The 19,469-nt window shown below is 41.3% G+C and overlaps 1 protein-coding gene and 1 pseudogene across 1 annotated transcript; both read right to left on the reverse strand.

Moving 5' to 3' along the window:
- Positions 1–1,671: 1,671 nt before the first annotated feature.
- Positions 1,672–11,747, reverse strand: LOC137272696 (uncharacterized; annotated as a pseudogene).
- A 3,367-nt stretch (positions 11,748–15,114) lies between these two features.
- Positions 15,115–18,519, reverse strand: LOC137279041 (uncharacterized). Its single transcript, XM_067811528.1, has 2 exons — positions 18,429–18,519; positions 15,115–16,079 (listed from the first exon to the last, which is right to left on the reverse strand). Exon 2 carries the CDS (start codon positions 16,045–16,047, stop codon positions 15,115–15,117), a length of 933 nt encoding a protein of 310 aa, XP_067667629.1. The 5' UTR covers positions 16,048–16,079; positions 18,429–18,519.
- Positions 18,520–19,469: the final 950 nt, after the last annotated feature.

Genomic DNA, 19,469 nt, shown 5'->3' on the forward strand with positions numbered 1-19,469 from the left:
TTCAGTCCTTTCTTATGGACGTGATGTCATAGAGATCTTTGAGTTGACTGGATCGGTTGTTTGTTTGCGATATGCATATATATCGCTTTCACAAGTCAGTAAAAAGATCAGGGACCTGTGAACTGTCGAAAGAGGAAAAAACAACAGTCCTATTAACAGTTTGTTTCTCATTGTTGTTTGGACCGGAGGGGTGAAGTTGAATCGTTGCAAGAACCTTTCTGGATCGGATTCAAACAGAACACGATGTTTACGTGACATATGCCTTGTACACCTTCGACCAGGGCCCGCTTGCACAGAGCAATCTGAGTTACAATCAATCTTAGGCCCCGACAATCAACTTTACAATCACCGTACAATTGCCCTAATCAGCTTGCACAAAGCCGATCTTAAGACAGCATGGATTTAAGATCACGATCTTAACTAAGATCGAACTTTTCAACGTTGGTGGCTGAAATTTCTTAAACTCGACTCCTGTCTACAGTTAAGTGCGCATAGCATGCTGCGCAAATAAAGCGTGGAACTGGTTACTGCACACAACTGTGAACGCCGAGTAGTAATGATATTACGAATATATTCTATCCAACGTTATTACACTGCGTCCCTACTGGGATTCCTGCTTCTACAAGTAAGCTTTTGTGTGTTCTATATAGGCCCGACGCTCTATTTCACTCGACGTTGTACAATATCACAATATGCACACTTCTTGTACATTTGGCAGGTGTCCGTATTCACTGCAGGATTTATCTTTCCTGTTTCTAAAGCTGGAATCAACAAGTAGACCCGGGCATACAATATTTTGATTAATCTGATCGTTATCGGGTGACAGCGTTGCCGGTTATAAATATGTACATACACTCGACATTCACACTGGGAGATCTGCTGTAGATATGCATTGCAGGCCTTTTATCTTCAACTACTGGAGTGTCTTATCTGAAATAATAATCGGAAAGCAAATTTGAAACAACATTTCTTGCCATCTTTCACGTAAATTTAGGAGCCAGACATAAACTTATCTTACTGGTGTATCACCAGAGGTTCACATCAAATGAATGTAAGTTGTGGTAACATCACGAGAAGTACATTTACTGTCCCGTACGTCCTTTGTTACGTTTTGTTTGTTTTGTTTGTTTTTTGTTTTGCATTCTATCCCCTCGGCTCGTGATACTGAGGATTTTCTTCCTCGTTGACTGATGACTCGTGTCATCGTATCCCAACTGCGTTGGTCGATGCTTATGCTGTTGATCAGTTGATTGTCTATCCCCATGTCCATTATCTACAGATCGCCGACAGTAAAGTTAGGTGCGGCGTTAAACAACTCACTCTCATATGATCGCACAGGGCGAGTGAGTATTGTTTTACACCGCTTTTAGCAATACTATGGCAGGGTTCACCAGAAATGGGCTTGAGTACATATGTTCTCATGTGGTGAATCCAGCCTTCACACGCACAAGCATTGGTGTTGCCTGTTGCTCACTGAAGCGGTAGTAAAATCTGACAGTTATGTTGTTAACCTCAGTTAACCAAATTAGTGAGTATTGTCTACCGCCGTATGTAGCAATGTGTTTGCGTAAGGCGGGCATATGCATTTATTTGGTAGTAGTAATATTAGTGAACAGCAAAAGAAACGGTTTCTAGATTTTAAGTAGATGACATAAACATGCAGGCTTACTCTTATGAGATTTCATCATGTAGTGCAGGAGAATTCAGTGTTCTTTCATTGTCATACTGTCTCAGCTGTTCATAGGTGTCGGTGGCGGGTCGAGGATGCAAGTCGTCATAAGGGTTCTGCGGAACTGGAACTTCATAAGTAGCATCTGAAAGTCAGAAGGATTTGCATGTGAAAGAGAGAGAGAGAGGAGGGTGGGTCGGGTTAGTGGGGGTGGGGAGGTGGGGAGGTGGGGATGGAGACGCACACACACACGCGCGCACAATTAGCAAACACGCAGCTTAGCTAAAATAAAAAGGCATTGGAACTACGCTACATCAACTGTTGATACTATTGATTCCCGACACACGATCAAATACTCTTTTCTATAAAACTTGTCTGTTAGACCTGTTTACAATGAATTCTTATTGATGATTCAAATAGCGCGTCTTCCTTGTTGCGACTGAGTTTACGAGTCATGTTCATACTTGTGATTCGTCACTCTGGATTGTGAGTCATGATTTTCGTTTCTATCCTGTCCTATTTTCTGTCTTCTACAGGCTTGTTCGAGAGTTAGTATTGAGTCTGTTTCACCCGAGGTGGTAAGGTGAAATACGGTCTGCTCCACAAATCAGCTTACATATCTGACCTCGTGTTTTCAGACCCGTGAAGATGTGGGTTAGATTTCAGGAACCCATGCTGAATCAGGTGGTCAGGCGCGATTAGTAACAGACCGCGGTCATATAATTGGAATATTGTGCGGCGTAAAACTAACCTCACTCATGGTTTCCACTGTTTTCTCTGACGATCTTGTGGACTTGCGTTTCTCGACATTTTTAGGTAATGAAATTATGAATAGCGACAAGTTTCAAAACAATGTATTTATACATATAACCAACATTAATTTTAAACTCTGGGTTTGCATTTCACGTTTCATATTTCTGAGGATATTTCAGTCGGGCGTTTACGGGATCCATCTTACGTTTTTGTTGCAGCGTGTTCATCATAAAATTCCACCAGAATGAGTAAATCTGCATGTCCACATCAAATCCTTCCACAGAGGCACGAATCGCTATTCGGCCCGTCCCGGAATTAAACGAGTGAGTCGCCTGTCTTCTTGGAGAAGCGAGTGGCCACATTTCACCCTTGATTCGTGTGCTTGTTTCCTGATTGTGTTTTCAGGATTTATCTCCCTTTAGTGTTATGTTTCAGCTTTCTGCGGGCATATAAAATGCATCCGGTGCAGCTCAAATGCCTGGCGAGGACGTAATTGTTGAGTTGGCATAAGATGACATTACATGTTCGTATCTGATTTACTAGGACTGCATTATATAAATCATATCCATTATATATGCAAGATGGTAACCAAATCAAAACTGTACCCCTGGTAATGCCGAGTTAACGTTTTCTCCACTGGGCCACATCCTTGCCCCAACTGTATCTTAATGAGTGAGTGAGTGAGTCACGCTTAACGCCGCTAATATTCCTCCAATATTACGACAGGGAACACCAAACATGGGCTTCATACATTGGTCCCATATGGGGAATCGAACCTCTTTTGGTCGTGTTTCGGCCTGTGGAGCGAATGCTTTAACCACTGAGCTATGCCACTCCGCTGTCCCAAAACATTACAGAACATATACCTTCGGTTTGGTTGTTGACAGAACTGGCCCTTTCTTGTGAAGTCTCTGAGAACTGGACATTGCCTTTCCTAAAACGGAAACGTGATGCAGTGAATTACTAGTAATTAAGTCGCTGTTCGTAATAATCTAAAACCAATAGACGCACAGAAGAGATAAGTAGATGTAATATTTGTATGTTTATGTACATATCTCTAATTACATTAACACGTATCTTGGAGTAGTGGTTAGAGTGTTCGCCCGGACAGCAGAAGGTCGTGGGTTCGATCCCGGCCACGTCCTACCAAAATATGTTAAAATATGGTACTCGTTAGTCCATGCCTGTCGCTCGGCATTACTGGGTACAACAAGGACTGGTTTGCTCGGAGTCAATAGAATGTGTCTGAGTGGCGACATTTTATAATGAGCTTGCACTATGAAACCAGCTGAAGTCAGGGCTAGTACAAGCAAACACTCATACACACGAATATACGTCGTCATATGACCGAAATATTCTCACGTGCGATGTTAAACCCCACCTCAACTCACCTCACCTCACCTCACCTCACCGTAAATAATGAAGGGAACCAAATCAAAGGAACGCATTTCACCAATATCAGGAATGTTCCCCTACTAGCTTAACGTTGACAATTAAATAACCGAACCCGACCATCTTGTAACTGGAGGTCCTGTGTCAAGCACGGCATACATGGAACCTGTTCGTTACAATGGTGTGCATTGAAACCCACCTGTCTTTTTCAGCACTGTCTTTTGCTGAAAAAAAAATGTTAAAATGATCGAGCTGCGTTTTATATGCAAAACTTCGATGTACAAAATGTGAACAAAGTTGGAAAGTGTTATCATTGACATGAGGATATAATGAACAATTAATTGTGAGAAGTCGTTTTTTCAACCAAATGTCAGGACGAATCGAATCATCTTGTAGTTATTGTACGCTAGGAATTAACATAACATTTTCAAGATGAAACTATCCCTTTTAAAACAACGAACCTTAGCTGGAAATGCCTTAGCAAAAATCCAGTTCTAGACGAAACATTTAATGTCATTCGATTTCAGAGGGCAGAAAAGGACTTGTGGCCTAATACGAACCATTGCTACCCCAAAGAGTTTTAAAACATATACAGCTGCGTTGGTGGTATTCACTTGCATCGTTTGTCTTCCTTACACCTTGAGGTTTTTACACCTTACCTGAATACATGGAAGATAGTTTTCTTCTGAAGACGTAGGCAATACCAAGTAACACAGCCAGAGCAGTGAGCGTGACTGCAACCCCAATGGCAACTCCAGCACCCACTGACGTACCCGACGATTCTGATCCTGTAACGGCAAGACCAAATTAGCACTATTACTCCAAGCTTGGTACTTAAAGTAATGATTCCCTTAGAATGCATGGACCATGAGAAGTTACATTTCAGAAATTCAGTTGGTTTACACTGCCTAGTAAATAGATCTTGACTCATCGAGCATAATTCTGGTTCTTATTTTGGGCACTTAGTGGGACCTTACGTTATTTAATACTTCTGGTGACAAACAAAGTTTCATACCTTTTGGTACGGTTTCATGATTGTCAGGAGACAATAAGCACCGATAAACCTCGCAGCAATAAAAAATGTCGAATCTGACCATCCTTAAATTAGCCAACTATTGCGACTGTCCACAGCTTTCACGTCCTCTCGTGGCTGTAAACTTACACTAAGCACTAGTAAAGACACTAAAGTCATTTATAAAGTTTCGAACCAAAACTGGTTCTTGAATATACGCTTGTCACGGGAAATCTGCTGTCAGAAGTAAGCTGGGCCCCGTCTCGCATATCGCACGTTGGCGCGCGCAAAGGGATCCAGGAAGTAGCTTAGCACCGGAAGTAGGGACTCGCGAAGTAGCGACTTACAGGCCCTATTGACAGCAACTGTGCTCGCTAAAGGATCATGTTACGATATCAAGGGTAGCGTTAGACTATATATATGCCACGTTTTCACATATGTGGACATTCATCCTTACCTACCTCCTGAACGTCTCGTGAAGCACGTGGTAGTGACAGCATCACTTTGGCCAAGGGACCCCCCCATCAACAACCAGCCGGAAGTAGTACAGACTGCCTGTCTGAAGCTCTTTGAGTGTACTGGTGTGTACTGCTCCAGGTTTGTCAGCCGGTATCGTGATGTTTCTGTCATCGATATTATCAGTGTCATCCATGAGTCGATAGTTGAGAGCAAACACAAATCTGTTTAGTGTGTTTCCTGGGTATATCCACTGAAGGTCTAGCGTTGACTCTGTGTGACTTGTGCAGTAAAAGTCAGTAGGGTTGCCTGGGACGACGCGTTCTACAGGAGAAACCAATTACATTATAAATTAATCTACAAACTAAACTAACTAAAACTCACCAAAAAAAAACGTAATGACAATAAATAATGACGTCAATCGGTTCATAAAATGCTTGAAAAAAAGTCGGTGAAGTTTGTTTCATTTTATTTGTACTGTCTGTGAAAAAACAGATGCTTCGCTTCCAAAATGGTCTGGATTATCAAATGCAGTATGCCCAGTATTATGGATGCTCTAGTCTGTACCCCCCTCAACTGCATCCCCTTCTACTCATACCTTTCAGCATTCCAATAGCCCAACAGGCCACGACAGGAGGAGCATATTAGAACACCCATCCACTCAACACGCGTGAGTTTATTTTGGATCGGAATCACTGTGGGGGAGGTTCTGTGAGGCACATGTTCATATAGTATGATGCAAAAGGTTTGCAAACAAACATTTTAGACGTTTGTGTGATGACTTTGACAGACGTATTGTGAATGTCAAGCGCGGTGAGCCAAATGCATAAACATCAGACTGTTAATTGAGAATGCCATGTGAATAATTATACTGAAGGGGGGGAAATAAGGATCGCATCTCTGTTCTGACATACAATAAGGACACTGGTTGGAACTTGGAAGTATGTCTACACGTGGCCAGGCAGTTGCGAGAGCTCGTAAGGGCCATACGTGATACTGGCTCTTTAATTTCGCTAGATATAATGTGTAGTTTAAATTCCGAAAAACCCATCACAGTGACGATAAAAAAAATTGAAAATAATTTCGAAACATGTATAACAATATTTGAAATACGAGACGTTCAGAACACAGAATACACTTGATTGTTCATACAAACTTTATGAGAAAAGAGCATCCATCTCACCCACTGAGAGGCTTCTCACACCATCACAGCCAAGATCCCAGTTTGTGATGTCACACATAAAGCTGACAGTGAGGTCACCGAGTCGGTCTGGTGTCACACTGAAGGTGCTTGATGTGATAACATCGGTGGCGTCAGTAACGATCTTCTTCAACAGCCCACTTACGTTGCCAGTGGTGAGGCGGAAACCAGCTTCTTGTGAACAGTAATACCCTCTGATGTCTACTGTCAGTGTGAGGGTTGTATTGGGTTGAAGATGTACTGGGTCTGTATCACTGCTGATGTTGCACCGAGGGATTTCTGTGAGAAGACTGGTGATTGTGTACATCATGTGTGTGTTTTAACTATGTAAGATATTTTCATAGAGACTAGTTAAGGACACCGGTTTTATATCTAACGATACAAACCTGATCCTTAATATCTTCCCTCCAGGTAACGTGTATATTGCATTTATTTAATACACACACACACACACACACACACACACACACACACACACACACACACACACACACACACACACACACACACACACACACACGTATGTATGTTTTTTTGTGTGTATACATATATATATATACATATATATATATCCTGATTGTAAAGTTGATTGCAAGCGACTAAACTGATTGTAACTATATTGAAAACGTGTTAGTAAAGAATAACGAATAAGATACTCACGTGCCACCGTCAGCTCACAAGTGGGACGGGTATAACACCAACTATTGTTGCATCCAAAATGTTCCAAGTGCCAGCATCTGCCCTCCTCACACTGTTTATAGTCAGTGTAGTGTGTGTAACATTCACCGCTGCACTGTATCCTGCTACAGGGCTGCAGCTGGGGTTGCATGTGACGACATAATAGCCACCAGGTCGAACCCACACAAAGCCAGTGTAGTTGCTGCTGTCGGCCTGAATAGTGTACTCTGTACCAAGCAGCGACACTCCTCCAGAACACTGGGAGACGGCAGAGACACCTGGAGTGAGTGAGTGAGTGAGTGAGTGAGTGAGTGTTACATTTGCTTGGAAATCAACACTGCACGGTTAGTATGACTGAAAGGCGCATGCATCCCAAGCAACCTTCCATATAATTCATACTGAAAATAGTTTTGTACACTCAAACCAATCGTTACTATATATAAATGATATTGCAACAATCGGTACAAACTCACTGTAGTGGACACATACTGTCCAGACAAGGATCAGTGTACAAGGGCGACCTTGCTTCCACATGTCAACTGTAAAACAAATAGAACTAAATAGTGGCCATAATGTTTAGCGAATTGTTACAATAAGTTGTTTTGTGTGAAACCATCACTTTATTCAGCTGTTCTCGTTGCTTTCTATGATAAACTGTTATCAAGTTCTGTTGTAGTTTTCTAGGCAATGAAACAGAATTACATTGCTATTGCACAGTCCCATCACACTGGACATCACAACAATAGAATTCCGAATAACAACGACACTCTGCTTACTTTACGGATGAAGAATTCACGACATGTAACCCTCAATTCTCTAGCGTACCCAAAGAGAAAATGTTTAGGTTCTGGTTTTTTTCTATATGAATGTTCATTGATGAATTTAGAGTCACGAAAATATTCGAAGACCATTTTTTCGTGTAAGCCCGATAGGTTACAAAACTTTATAATTGGACAGTATTGAGTTTAAGGCTTGTCCAACCTTTTTAGCCAAATTCTTACAATGGTAGGTAAGCACATGTCGGTACATCTTGTTTCAACTGGGACTGAGCGCCCTACCAAAATTAGAAGGTGACACGAGGAATAGCTCAATAATTCTACCCAAGGTCAGTGGTCAAAGCCAAACCCAAGTCATTGATTGCACAGAGGCGTCCCGCATCCTGTGATTCCAAGAACTACGTACCATAATTTAACGTACAACATAATTCCATCAAAACACTTCATTGTAGTCATGTGAGTGACGTTTCAGAGACTGAAGCCTATTACTCGTTGTGGACCATATATGTGTTACCGAACTTACACATATACAAAATTAATGGAAAAATCGAAGTAACCAAGCTGGCTATGAAGTAAAATACAACTGCGGATATACCAGAAATGGGCTTCACTCAATGCACTCATGTGGGGAGTCGAGACACGGTATTATTCGAGACGAGAGAACGCTTTACCCTCTAACCTACTTCACCGCACGTCCTCCAGTCCGCAGTCATAAACACAAAAGAATGCTAACAAAGTTTCACATTTACAAAATAGATTTAAGAGGAACTGATTATTTTCATTTCTGTATCCGCAATTTACATTTAGAAGCAACATAACATATGTTATTTGAACAGAAACTTTCAAGACGCCATTTGTAATGCTGCAGTCCAGTTCAACCAGGAAGTGAACCGACCCATTTCAGTCAAATATCAAACGTCGACTAGCTTGGCAGTCCACATGCAGTTACACTTACACATCTCCCAATTGTTGATAACTCGAAAAGATACATGTGCCATTTCCTTGTGAAACAACATTCTCATTTAGAGCAAACAATTAACAGAGTTTTAAATCATTACCTGTGTTTCAATGTTTGAGACAGCACAGTCCTTTGCATGCATGCATTCAGTCTAAAAATACATTCCACGATCACAGTATTCAAGGGTCTCATAATCCTACTGACGGTTGTGTCATGAACACTGCATGTTTTTATATCACGCCGACAAGTGTGCGACTGTAATGTTCTTCATCTTAAAGGGGCTCTCATCTGTGGCTTGAACCTGGTTGACACCAGAACAGTGCCACTACGGGCTTATTACCTGCCCTTGTGATTTTTCTTACTCTCCCATTGACCCTGTTGTAGGTGCAGCATAAGTGTCTGCACACTGAGGACAAATTACAACACACGCTGTTGGTAATTAACATGTGCAAGCATATATATTTTGTGGGATGATTTTAATGTCAGCGCGTAAACCACAAACGATATATACAGACTTAAACTAAGATAGAAATGGAAATGCGCGTCTCGCAAGCTGCCAAAGCAGCATGGGATGGGGATTGGGGTTGGGGGTGTCAGACCCATAACTGTATTCAATAAACTACGGTTATAATGAACTAAAAGGATTCACCAGTCTAGGTCGTTATAACCGGAATTCGCTATGCGAACTTCCACAGTCAGACATAATTTTGGTTCAGCTAGGTGTAGTCCTAGAGGAAAAATAGTCATGTTATCGCAACTGTTTCCCTTTCAGCATGTGCCGTTCACTTTAATTAAAAAAACGTGTTTAAACGAGGAGTTAGGATGACACAAGTTTTTAACTGCCATGACCGAGTTTAAGCACTGTGATGTGTTAGTATTACGGAGGCATGATAAAAATATACGTGCAATAGTGCCACAACCCAACATTTTGAGGAAGTGTATTAACACGCACGTACGAGCGTACGCGCGCCAGCCCGCCCGCCCGCACGCACGCATGCATGCATGCAATCACACAAGGTCTGCAGTATTTCCCTTCCATAGATTTGCATTCTCAAAACATAGGTAATTTTGAATATGTGTGACCCAATGTTTGTTTTCGAGATAAGTGAGTGAGTGAGTGAGTTGAGTTTTACGCCGCACTCAGCAATATTCCAGCTATATGGCGGCGGTCTGTAAATAATCGAGTCTGGACCAGACAATCCAGTGATCAACAACATGAGCATCGATCTGTGCAATTGGGAACCGATGACATGCGTCAACCAAGTCAGCGCGCCTGACCACCCGATCCCGTTAGTCGCCTCTTACGAGTTTTCGAGATAAAGAAATACTACACGAAGTATAAGCTGCCACTGGCAGTTGAGTACACTGAAATGTACCTCGCTTATAAGTGGGGTACACTGAAAATAATAGATGAGCGCTTAATTTCAGGAAACGACATTTATGTGTGAGGTGAGATAAATGTGACTGGTACCTTTGCAAGTTCTGGTGCATTCCATTGGAGCATTAACTCTCTAAAACGAGTGTTTTATATACAAGCAGGAGGTAGGTCATGTCAGCTTCACGTGTATATAGTTTTGTCCGTATCTACATTTGATGCATGGACATGGGAAACTAACCACCGTATCCACGCATGATCAGTATACAGTGAAATGCTACTGCATGCTGGTAAATTCAAGTGAAATGATTCCAGCTTGCTACAACGATTTGGACATCGTTATGGAGAGGAACAACCCAACTTCATGCAAATATTCCTGGTGGCAAACTGTAACGTGTATAGGATTCACATATGTACATGATTTATGTTTGTTTATTTTGTCACCTGGTCATTTTCAAATATTATTCATGCAAACAGCGTATGCTCCCATTTCATTTACCAGAAATCTTATATTTCCAAAGATCTTATCCCTTATACCAAAGGAGGTCACTCTAAACTTACGAATTGCTTATGATACTTCTAAAAGAGCTTAACATTTGTTACCACTGGAATAAAAGCATTAGAATTGCACTAATTGTCTTGCACTTGCACTTGCATCTGCACTGCCGCGAAACAATTCATGTTCATCCCAGCCACTGGTGTATTACATAACTTCTTTAAGTGGCATTTAGAAGTTGGTGTGAGGAACAACGAGGAGATTTATATGGATCTGCAATTTATTTAATCCATTTAAGCATAGATTTTCATAACATTTGGAGAGCTTTTGGCAAGCAATGAAAGGAATGAGGTGCCGTTTTGCCAGTGAATAATTTTTATCATACTTTCGTACACTGCAAAAGAGCGTATGTAGACAGGTGAACTTAAAATTGGGTCATTTATTTGGCTTTGGTGATGGGAGATCAACCTCATAAATCTTAAAATTGACTCAACCTGTACCCATGTTTTCATATGTGAGGAACAGAAGAGGATTTGGGGATACATTCATCAACTATCATGTTTAGTTCATCAGGAAACATTTTATGGGATCAAGAATGCCTATGAAATGTTCAGGTTTCAATCTGTTAATACACACAGTTGCATACAAAAGCCAGCAGTGAACGGTTTCCCACGTAAGTTGGCTTATAATGGCTCTTTAGCGGTTGTCTACCCCTGGGGAAGCTGAGAAAGAAAGTCACTTGTACAGAACCAAAATATAATGAACAAGGAAAAAAACACGAAGGGACAAACCTTTTCCTTCGAAACGAAATTGGACACAAGATGCTTAAGAGTATTTTACCTTTACAATGCGAAAAGAGACTAATAGAGTGACGGGATGTGGTTGGGAGGGGGAGGTGGTGATATGAACTGTGAAAGTTCCTGACAATGCCCAACATGTTTTCTTACCAAGATACAGGTCTGGCTGGTTGTCCTGCCACATACCGGGGTTTCTGAGACCAAACCCACTGCTTCGATACGGAAAAGTGACACCATATATAGTCTGGTTCATAATTATTGAGAATTTTTCTTCTTACTTTGAGCTATCCTAACACCTCAGCTGATTCACTGATACTTAAAACCAAGTAATGGTATAAGGGAGGTAACTCATCTTGGCCTACTGAGTATAGTACAATTAGAGTTACCTCCCCTGAATTTGTAGCAGACGTCATTTTCCTCAGCACTGTCAACAATGTCTGCTGAAGATAAAAGAAGGTTGATTTTTGAGTTGTGTAATCAAGGAATTGATGATGTAAATACATTGGCAGAGAGAACAGGAACTCCTCTTTCTACTGTGTATAGGATTAGGAAGAATGTTAAAGAGGGAAAGGATTTTGGGCACCAGAAAGGAGCAGGGAGACCCAGAAAATTGGACTTCTCAGATCGCGTCCGGCTGGGAATTTTAGCGTCTAAAAAGCAAAGGGCAAGCATCTCCAACATCAGGTATGAAATGATAGAAAGGGGATCAACAGTTGTATCAAAATCTACAGTTAGAAGAAATTTGATTGATCTTGGATGGGAGAAAAAGACTGGAATTCCTTCTCCTCTCATGAAACAAGAACATAAAGACAGGCGTGTTGAGTGGTGTTTGGCACATGAAAACTTTGACTGGGAAAATGTGATTTTTACTGATGAAAGCTCAATATGGGTATATCCCAATAATGTGAAAAATGGACAAAGTCTGCGTCAGCACCGTTGTATCGACGACCTAAATACAGCCCAGAGTTTCATGTATGGGGAGGGATATCCTTATTAGGAACGACCCCGCTGTGTGTGTTTGAGGGAAATCTGACAAGTCAGCGCTACACTAACATATTAGATAATTTTCTCCTTCCAAGTGCACATGTGTTTTATGGAAATGACTGGATTTTGCAGCAAGATAATGATCCTAAACACACCGCAAAACATGCCAAGCAGTGGTTTCAGGAGAAAAATGTGACTGCATTACCATTTCCTGCATATAGTCCTGACTTAAATCCCATTGAGAACATTTGGGGGATGATGAAGGAATGTGTGAATCAAAAGGGGTTGACAAAAATTGAAGACATGAAGAGAGAAGTGGTCCGATACTGGGACAGCATAACTCACGAGACACTAACCTCTCTGATAGGAAGTATGCCTACCCGTCTTAGACTGTGCCGTGAAGCTCAAGGAGACTTGATAAAATATTAAATTGTTACCTACACAACATGAAAAGGTCAGTTCACTTTCACAATACATTCAATTTTATCTGATTTGTTCTCGTTTAATAATATGAAATGCTTTAGCTATTCTCAATAATTTTGAACCATACTGTAGAAGCCCGGGCTTATCTTCGGAAACATGGACTTCTATTCGTTTTTTGTTGTTGTTTTTTGTTTGTTTGTTGTTGTTGTTTTGTTTTGTATTTTGAAGGTGACAGTCATGAGGAATAAAAATTCATAAGGCAACATGTGAAGGAAATCTTTTTAATATTTCTTTCGCGAATATTGCAATGACTATGTATTGAAACAGAACGCATACAAACTCTAAAATAAACTGTAGTATAAACTTTGAAATTGGTCATGAGAACTTCGGGGTTCAAACGAGTCATGGCACAAAGGATCCTCGCAGTCGACACCGTTCTCGCCATCATCTATGGTGTTTCCAACAAGTCAGTCAAACAGCTCAATTTTTCTGACAGGATCTTCGGCATTAACGTCGCTTGCGACATCAGCGTCTACATCTATGTTACCCTCCTCCAAGCCTACACATTATAAGAGGCTCCCTCGTAGTCGACTGTTCAGATCCGTTATAGCCACTTTTTCTCCATTCGGAGCATTACCAGAAATCAGTACCAGACACATTTTGGAATTAGATAAAAGTCCATGGGCTTCTGAACGAAAAAACTTTCGGAATTTTTTGTTGGGTGACTTCATTTCGAGTTATCTGAAGTTCGGTACAACCGACAACTGCTGATCAGTATCGAATGAAAATACTAACACACAACCGTACAGCAATGTTTGTAATGTAAGTTGAGTATGATATACGTTGTTTACTAGTCACGAGATGGGTTGATCTCGAAAGGGACCTTCAATTTCACCAGAATTTCAGTGGTCATTGAGGACAAAGCGGGTTGCACCTCATGCAAATCCTCTTCTGGATCCGTCTATGTTTGAAACTTTTGAGAATATCGTAGAGACATTAGAAATGTAAAAACACCAAAACAACCATCAATCGACTCACGTGCAGTAGGTTTCAGAAAAAAATAATTCTGTCATGAAAGACTGACGGTGCATGTTACCAAGGAAGATGTTTGTTGATGTTTCAGTGTCATATTCGTCATATTCCTTCCATATTCTAAGGCATCAAGAATATACATATTTTACAACTGTAAGGGGCGTATACAAAGTCCGTGCTGCAGACTACCTTTTGTACAATTCATGTTCGTGGAAGCCGCGGTGTCTGAACGGGTTAGGCGGCCGATTTTGTGGGGGTGTGGGTTCGAATCCCGGATGGGACACAACTCAACCAGAAAACTTGAATCTGTACAAACATAATGTGTGTTATATATCATGTTTCACCATTGATATATTAGAATGCAACAGAACAAATCATTTTGCGAAAACATAAGTAAGTATATTTAGCCAGGAAACACACATGTACATTTGTTTTATGACCCTGAGTTATCGACGATCTGAATCTTGAGACAGGTGCAGTTAATTATGAAAGGGATACGCAAGACTACTGCTATTGAATCAGTGAGTGAGTGAAGTTAGTTTCACGCCTCACTTAGCAATATTCCAGCTATATGGCGGCGGTCTGTAAATATTCCAGCCTGGACCAGACAGTCTAGTGAGTAACAGCATGAACATCAATATGCACAATTGGGAACCGATGAGCCTTGTGTCAACCAAGTCAGCGCGCCTGACCACCCGATCCCATTAGTCGCCTCTTGCGACTCTTCCGACAAGCATGGGTAACTGAAGATCAATATTCTAACCCGGATCTTCACAGGTCATGAAATCAATAACAAGAGCATAACAGGAACATTAGCATCGTCCATTCATCACCAACATCATCATCACCATCCATCAACAAAATCATCCATCATCTTCCCGTCCATCATCAACACAATCATCTACAATCATTCATCAATCGATCGTCTGTGTGAATGTTTGCATGGTGCTGACATCCCTGGAAACAGCATATTCAAGGTTACGTTTTCAGCAATCCCAGAAGACGACACCCTGCACGACAAGTTGTGGCACTGTACAGGACTGACCATCGCCCGCGATATCAGTCGTTCGCTTGGTCATGAGTAGGTGTGATTCCCCATTTATAGACATGATTCACTTCAGTATATCCTTCGTGCCATAATAGATGTATCTTGCTATCTGACCAAATGTCGTGTTCATTGTTCTGATTCCAGTCGGCCCGTGGTCAGTATCATAGAGTCTGTACCACAAATGCATGGCGTAATTCCTCGACCAGTCATAGATGTCCTTATATATCAGGTTTATATCCAACCCACTTGGGTAGTTCAGAGTCTTCTCCTCCACGTGGATTAAATGCGGATAAGTAAACTGTAAATAATAGGGGATTATAGAATCGTGATAATCCCACTCTCGTTTTGTGAAGTTCTTGTAAGTGTTCAACCATAATGAAAGGAATGTCGCATTTGGTGCAGAGATTATAATCCCGTTGTTTAATCTTCCCGGGCGACCGTGGTACTCAATACCCATTGTAATCTCATAATGTCGAAGGGGATTAAACGATTTCAAAGCAATGACGTCAGTATCCATATAAATTCCGCCATATTTTTGCAGAATCTGTATCCGAGCAATGTCGGATTTATGTTCCGAACGGACCACCGTATTTCCATAGATTTCCGTCGGGGCTTTTCTGTCGACTATCCTCAGATTTGGAATACTTTGTTTAATAACATTCCACCATTTCCCAACCGGCTTGTGATCGCAGTGGAATAAAATCCGATCGGGTTTTAAGATGCTATGAGCTGATTGGATGCTCAGAAGATGATGAAATCGAAACTTCAGATCTCCTCCAAACCACACAAAATGAACGATGTTCGGCACAACAAAATGGTCTGATTTGTTGAGAAGTGACGTAATCTGTCCCGTTGGTGACGTCACCGGGGCTACTTGGACAGGTGCTTGTCCCTGCACGCTGTTCTCCTGAAGATACAACACACAGAGAGTGACTGACATGCATGTCAGTAACACTGAAATGTACAACTGCCGCCGACGTGTTGATTTCAAAGCCATCTTGAGCGGGTGTGAAGTATGTAATCCGTCGCCTGAAATAAACATGGAAATCCGTGAAACAATTTAGAAACGTACCAGAGAGAATTATATCTTTTGATTGGTATGTTGAACTGTGAGTGACGAGCATGGGGATGGGGATAAGAGTTGTGGTTTCAGAGTGCTCTGAGGCTCAAGGATGGGTTGCATTCCCTTGTCGTGCCAGGATCCGTTTGTAAGGGATTGATTTCTGTGCACAATACAAATGTGTTTGTTTGGATCGGTGTGTCTGGAACGACATGGATCGTTGGTTATTGGTTGTGTGTTTCAGAATCGATTGTTTACAAGCCGCAGTTTGAATATTTGTCATTCTCTACAGATTACCGATTTACGAATCTTGTTTTCGCATGGTTTGGCATGCTTTGAGACGATCAGCAAAACCCGAGAATCAATAACAAGTCCTATTGATTGTTGACGGCCACTGTGGTGTTTTAACTGACATTTTAGTGTAGCTTTAGACGCAGTTGTATCAATGTAGTCACAAATGACTACAGTTATTGTTGCTGTTATATGTTGTTGATAACGTGTTGGCTGTAGGTGAAACATGTCACTCTGTTCTGTGAGGATACTGCGCATGTATGCACGTGTTTTTCGCGTGTGAAAGGTGCATGTGTGCATGCTTGTGTGAGTGTGCACTTGTTGATCGGGTGTATTATGTGTATGTATGCATGCTTGTGTGAGTGTACACGTGCTTCTCGAGTGTACATGTGTGTGTGGTATACATGTATACCGGTCTCGGTAATATACGACAGGTCGCAGCATGCAGACTAAAAGACCGACAGAGAACAATACACGAGGCTGTCTGTACTGGGGCTGTACTGTCTGTATTCTGCTGCATGTTCTTGAACGAATGTCTGATTTCACCGACAATTCACTAACGGTTTCATATATAAAACTATTTACTCAGTGAGGGTGAAAATAAAGCGCTCGATTCCTTAACACTGGTCTGATCCTTAGCTCATATTAATTACTGTTAATTCCTAGGTTGTGCAATTTATCAACATTCAGCCCGGTTAAAAGATATCGGCTTGACTCCTTTATCCCGTAATCCATTAACTGACTCGCTGGCTACATGGCAATGGGATTAGACAAGAGGGCCGATTGACGGTTTGGGGATTATGATTACGAGGACAGCCTTGTAGTATACACTAATGATGTTTGAATAGTGACACGAGTACGCACATGCCATAGAATTTGCATGCTCGTAATTAAACTATGCTGTTGTTGTTGTTGGGTTTTGTTGTTGTGATTTTCAGTTTTTTATGAAGGTGAAACATTGTGGTTAAAGCGTTTTGCGAACTGGGTTCGATTCCCCTAAGGGTACAGTGTGAGAACATTCCTACAGTGTGATGGTCTGGCAGGCACGCTGCTTCTACTGTGCATATAATACGGCTTGTTTGAGCAGTTTACTAGAAAATGAAGTACAATAACACAAACAAGTTGCAATGAACGCGGATGACAACATCTTGATTCCATTCACACTCGGCGCTTACATAACTACCAATAATGTTTCAACGAAACGTATCATAATAACAGAATAAAGTAGTTGTGCTCCCAAAAGACACTGTTGCACTAATACCTAGCAACGTCTGAAAATGTTATTTAGTAGTTCTCACAAAAGAAGTGGAAGTTGCCGCAATAACGCAGAATTTATGTTTTGAATATTTCAAAGACGTGTCAATGGCCATCCCGTGACATAGCAAAGAGGATAAATAATAGTGTTCTTCAATTTGTACATTCTGTGATTAGTCGGTTTGTTTGACGTCAAGTTAGTAGTATTCAACTTATGTGACGGCCATCTTTATACAATCGAATTTGAACCAGACAATCCAGAGATTATCATTCCGAGTATCGATCTACGCAGCTGGGATACAATGACATGTATCAGCCGTGTCAGCTAGTCTGAGCACCCAATCCCGTTAGTCGTCTCTCACGACACAGATCGTCGTCCCTTCCCACGGCCATTTTCGACAACGATGAATGAAAATGTAACTTCGGATTGTTGAGACAAACTCAGTTCACTCATTTAGAAACTAGAATCTACATATGCCACAAATATCTAGTGTCTTTGAATGGCATTTACAAGTGATATACACGTGAAGCCAAAATTGTTTATGGATGTCAGCTTCTTTGTTTCGAGGTACATGTATATTCTTACTCCTTCATCGGGTGAATCACTACCTAATTTGGTAAAAATATACCTCAAAACGGCGTTTCCATCACGACGAAAAAGGTTATATCTATGAAAACTCTGCCACTAAACCACCACACGATGAAAACAAACAGGTGCGATAAACATGACCAGTACAGACTGCTGTCAGTGACAATCAGTAAAACAGACTTACCTCAGTGATCACGCGTACGTCATTTTGGTGTTCCCGGTTCTACTACAAATAACGGCACAGACTAGTCAAATCTGCTAACAGCAGATAAAGTCGACCCTCGAATGACCACAAACCGGACAAGTACAATCGGCTTTGCTGCCTGACTGCCCACAACACAATTCCAGACCACCTGGCTTAGCTAATGCAGCCTTTCCCCCAGATGTCAATATAAGATATATTGTAAACTTAAGTAGGTTTACTTATACATGTTTCCACAAAGACCGTTGTTACACGACGCCCTGATCAAGCAGTAGGTACGATTAGGACTGACTTGCGTGACTGCTGAGCGAGAAGTATAAGAGTATTTGTCGGGCTTCGATCGTTGTACAGTTTTTAACTGTATTGATTGCAATTAGTCAGCATGACTCGCATATCTTCTTTCGTCAAGATTATCGAACCGCGTTTAGAGTAATTTATGGCTGACTGATAAAGCTCTGAGACCAGTGATTAAACTTTAATGTCCTGTTTTACAGGTGTTTTGTACTCGGAGGTAATACGGTACTCAATCATTCTGGATAGGCGTAACGGGATCGCAATGCCAATTGGCTGATAATACCAGGTCATGTTGTTTAGAAATCAATGATATTGACACAAGCTTGTGTTTCCAGGGACAATAACACTCTGTTTAACACCGTCCTATTTTTAGTGTATAGTTGGATGGTATAAGATTAATGGAATAAGTATTAATTCACTGCGTGTTTATGTTGGGTTTTTTTCTACGGTTGGGTGGTTTGTTGTTAAAGGTCGCCCTCAACACTATCCAGCTATAAGGCTGCAGTTTGTAAATGATCTGAACCACACAATCCAGTGATCAACAGCATGGGCATCGATCTACGCACTTGTGATACAATGACGTGTCTACCAAGTCAGTGGGCCTCAACACTGTTACTCGCCTACGACGACAAGCGTGGGTTACTGAAGATCAATTCTAACCTGGATCTTCTTTTGATGACCTGTCTTACATCGCGTGTTACATTACACCGATCAAATCCCCCGTCTTTG

Source organism: Haliotis asinina, chromosome 1, assembly GCF_037392515.1.
Source record: "Haliotis asinina isolate JCU_RB_2024 chromosome 1, JCU_Hal_asi_v2, whole genome shotgun sequence".
NCBI lineage: Eukaryota > Metazoa > Mollusca > Gastropoda > Lepetellida > Haliotidae > Haliotis > Haliotis asinina.

What these genes read in the sequence shown, in the direction of transcription:
- LOC137279041 (XM_067811528.1), bottom strand. Translation starts at nt 16,047, where the DNA reads ATGGCTTTGAAATCAACACGTCGGCGGCAGTTGTACATTTCAGTGTTA.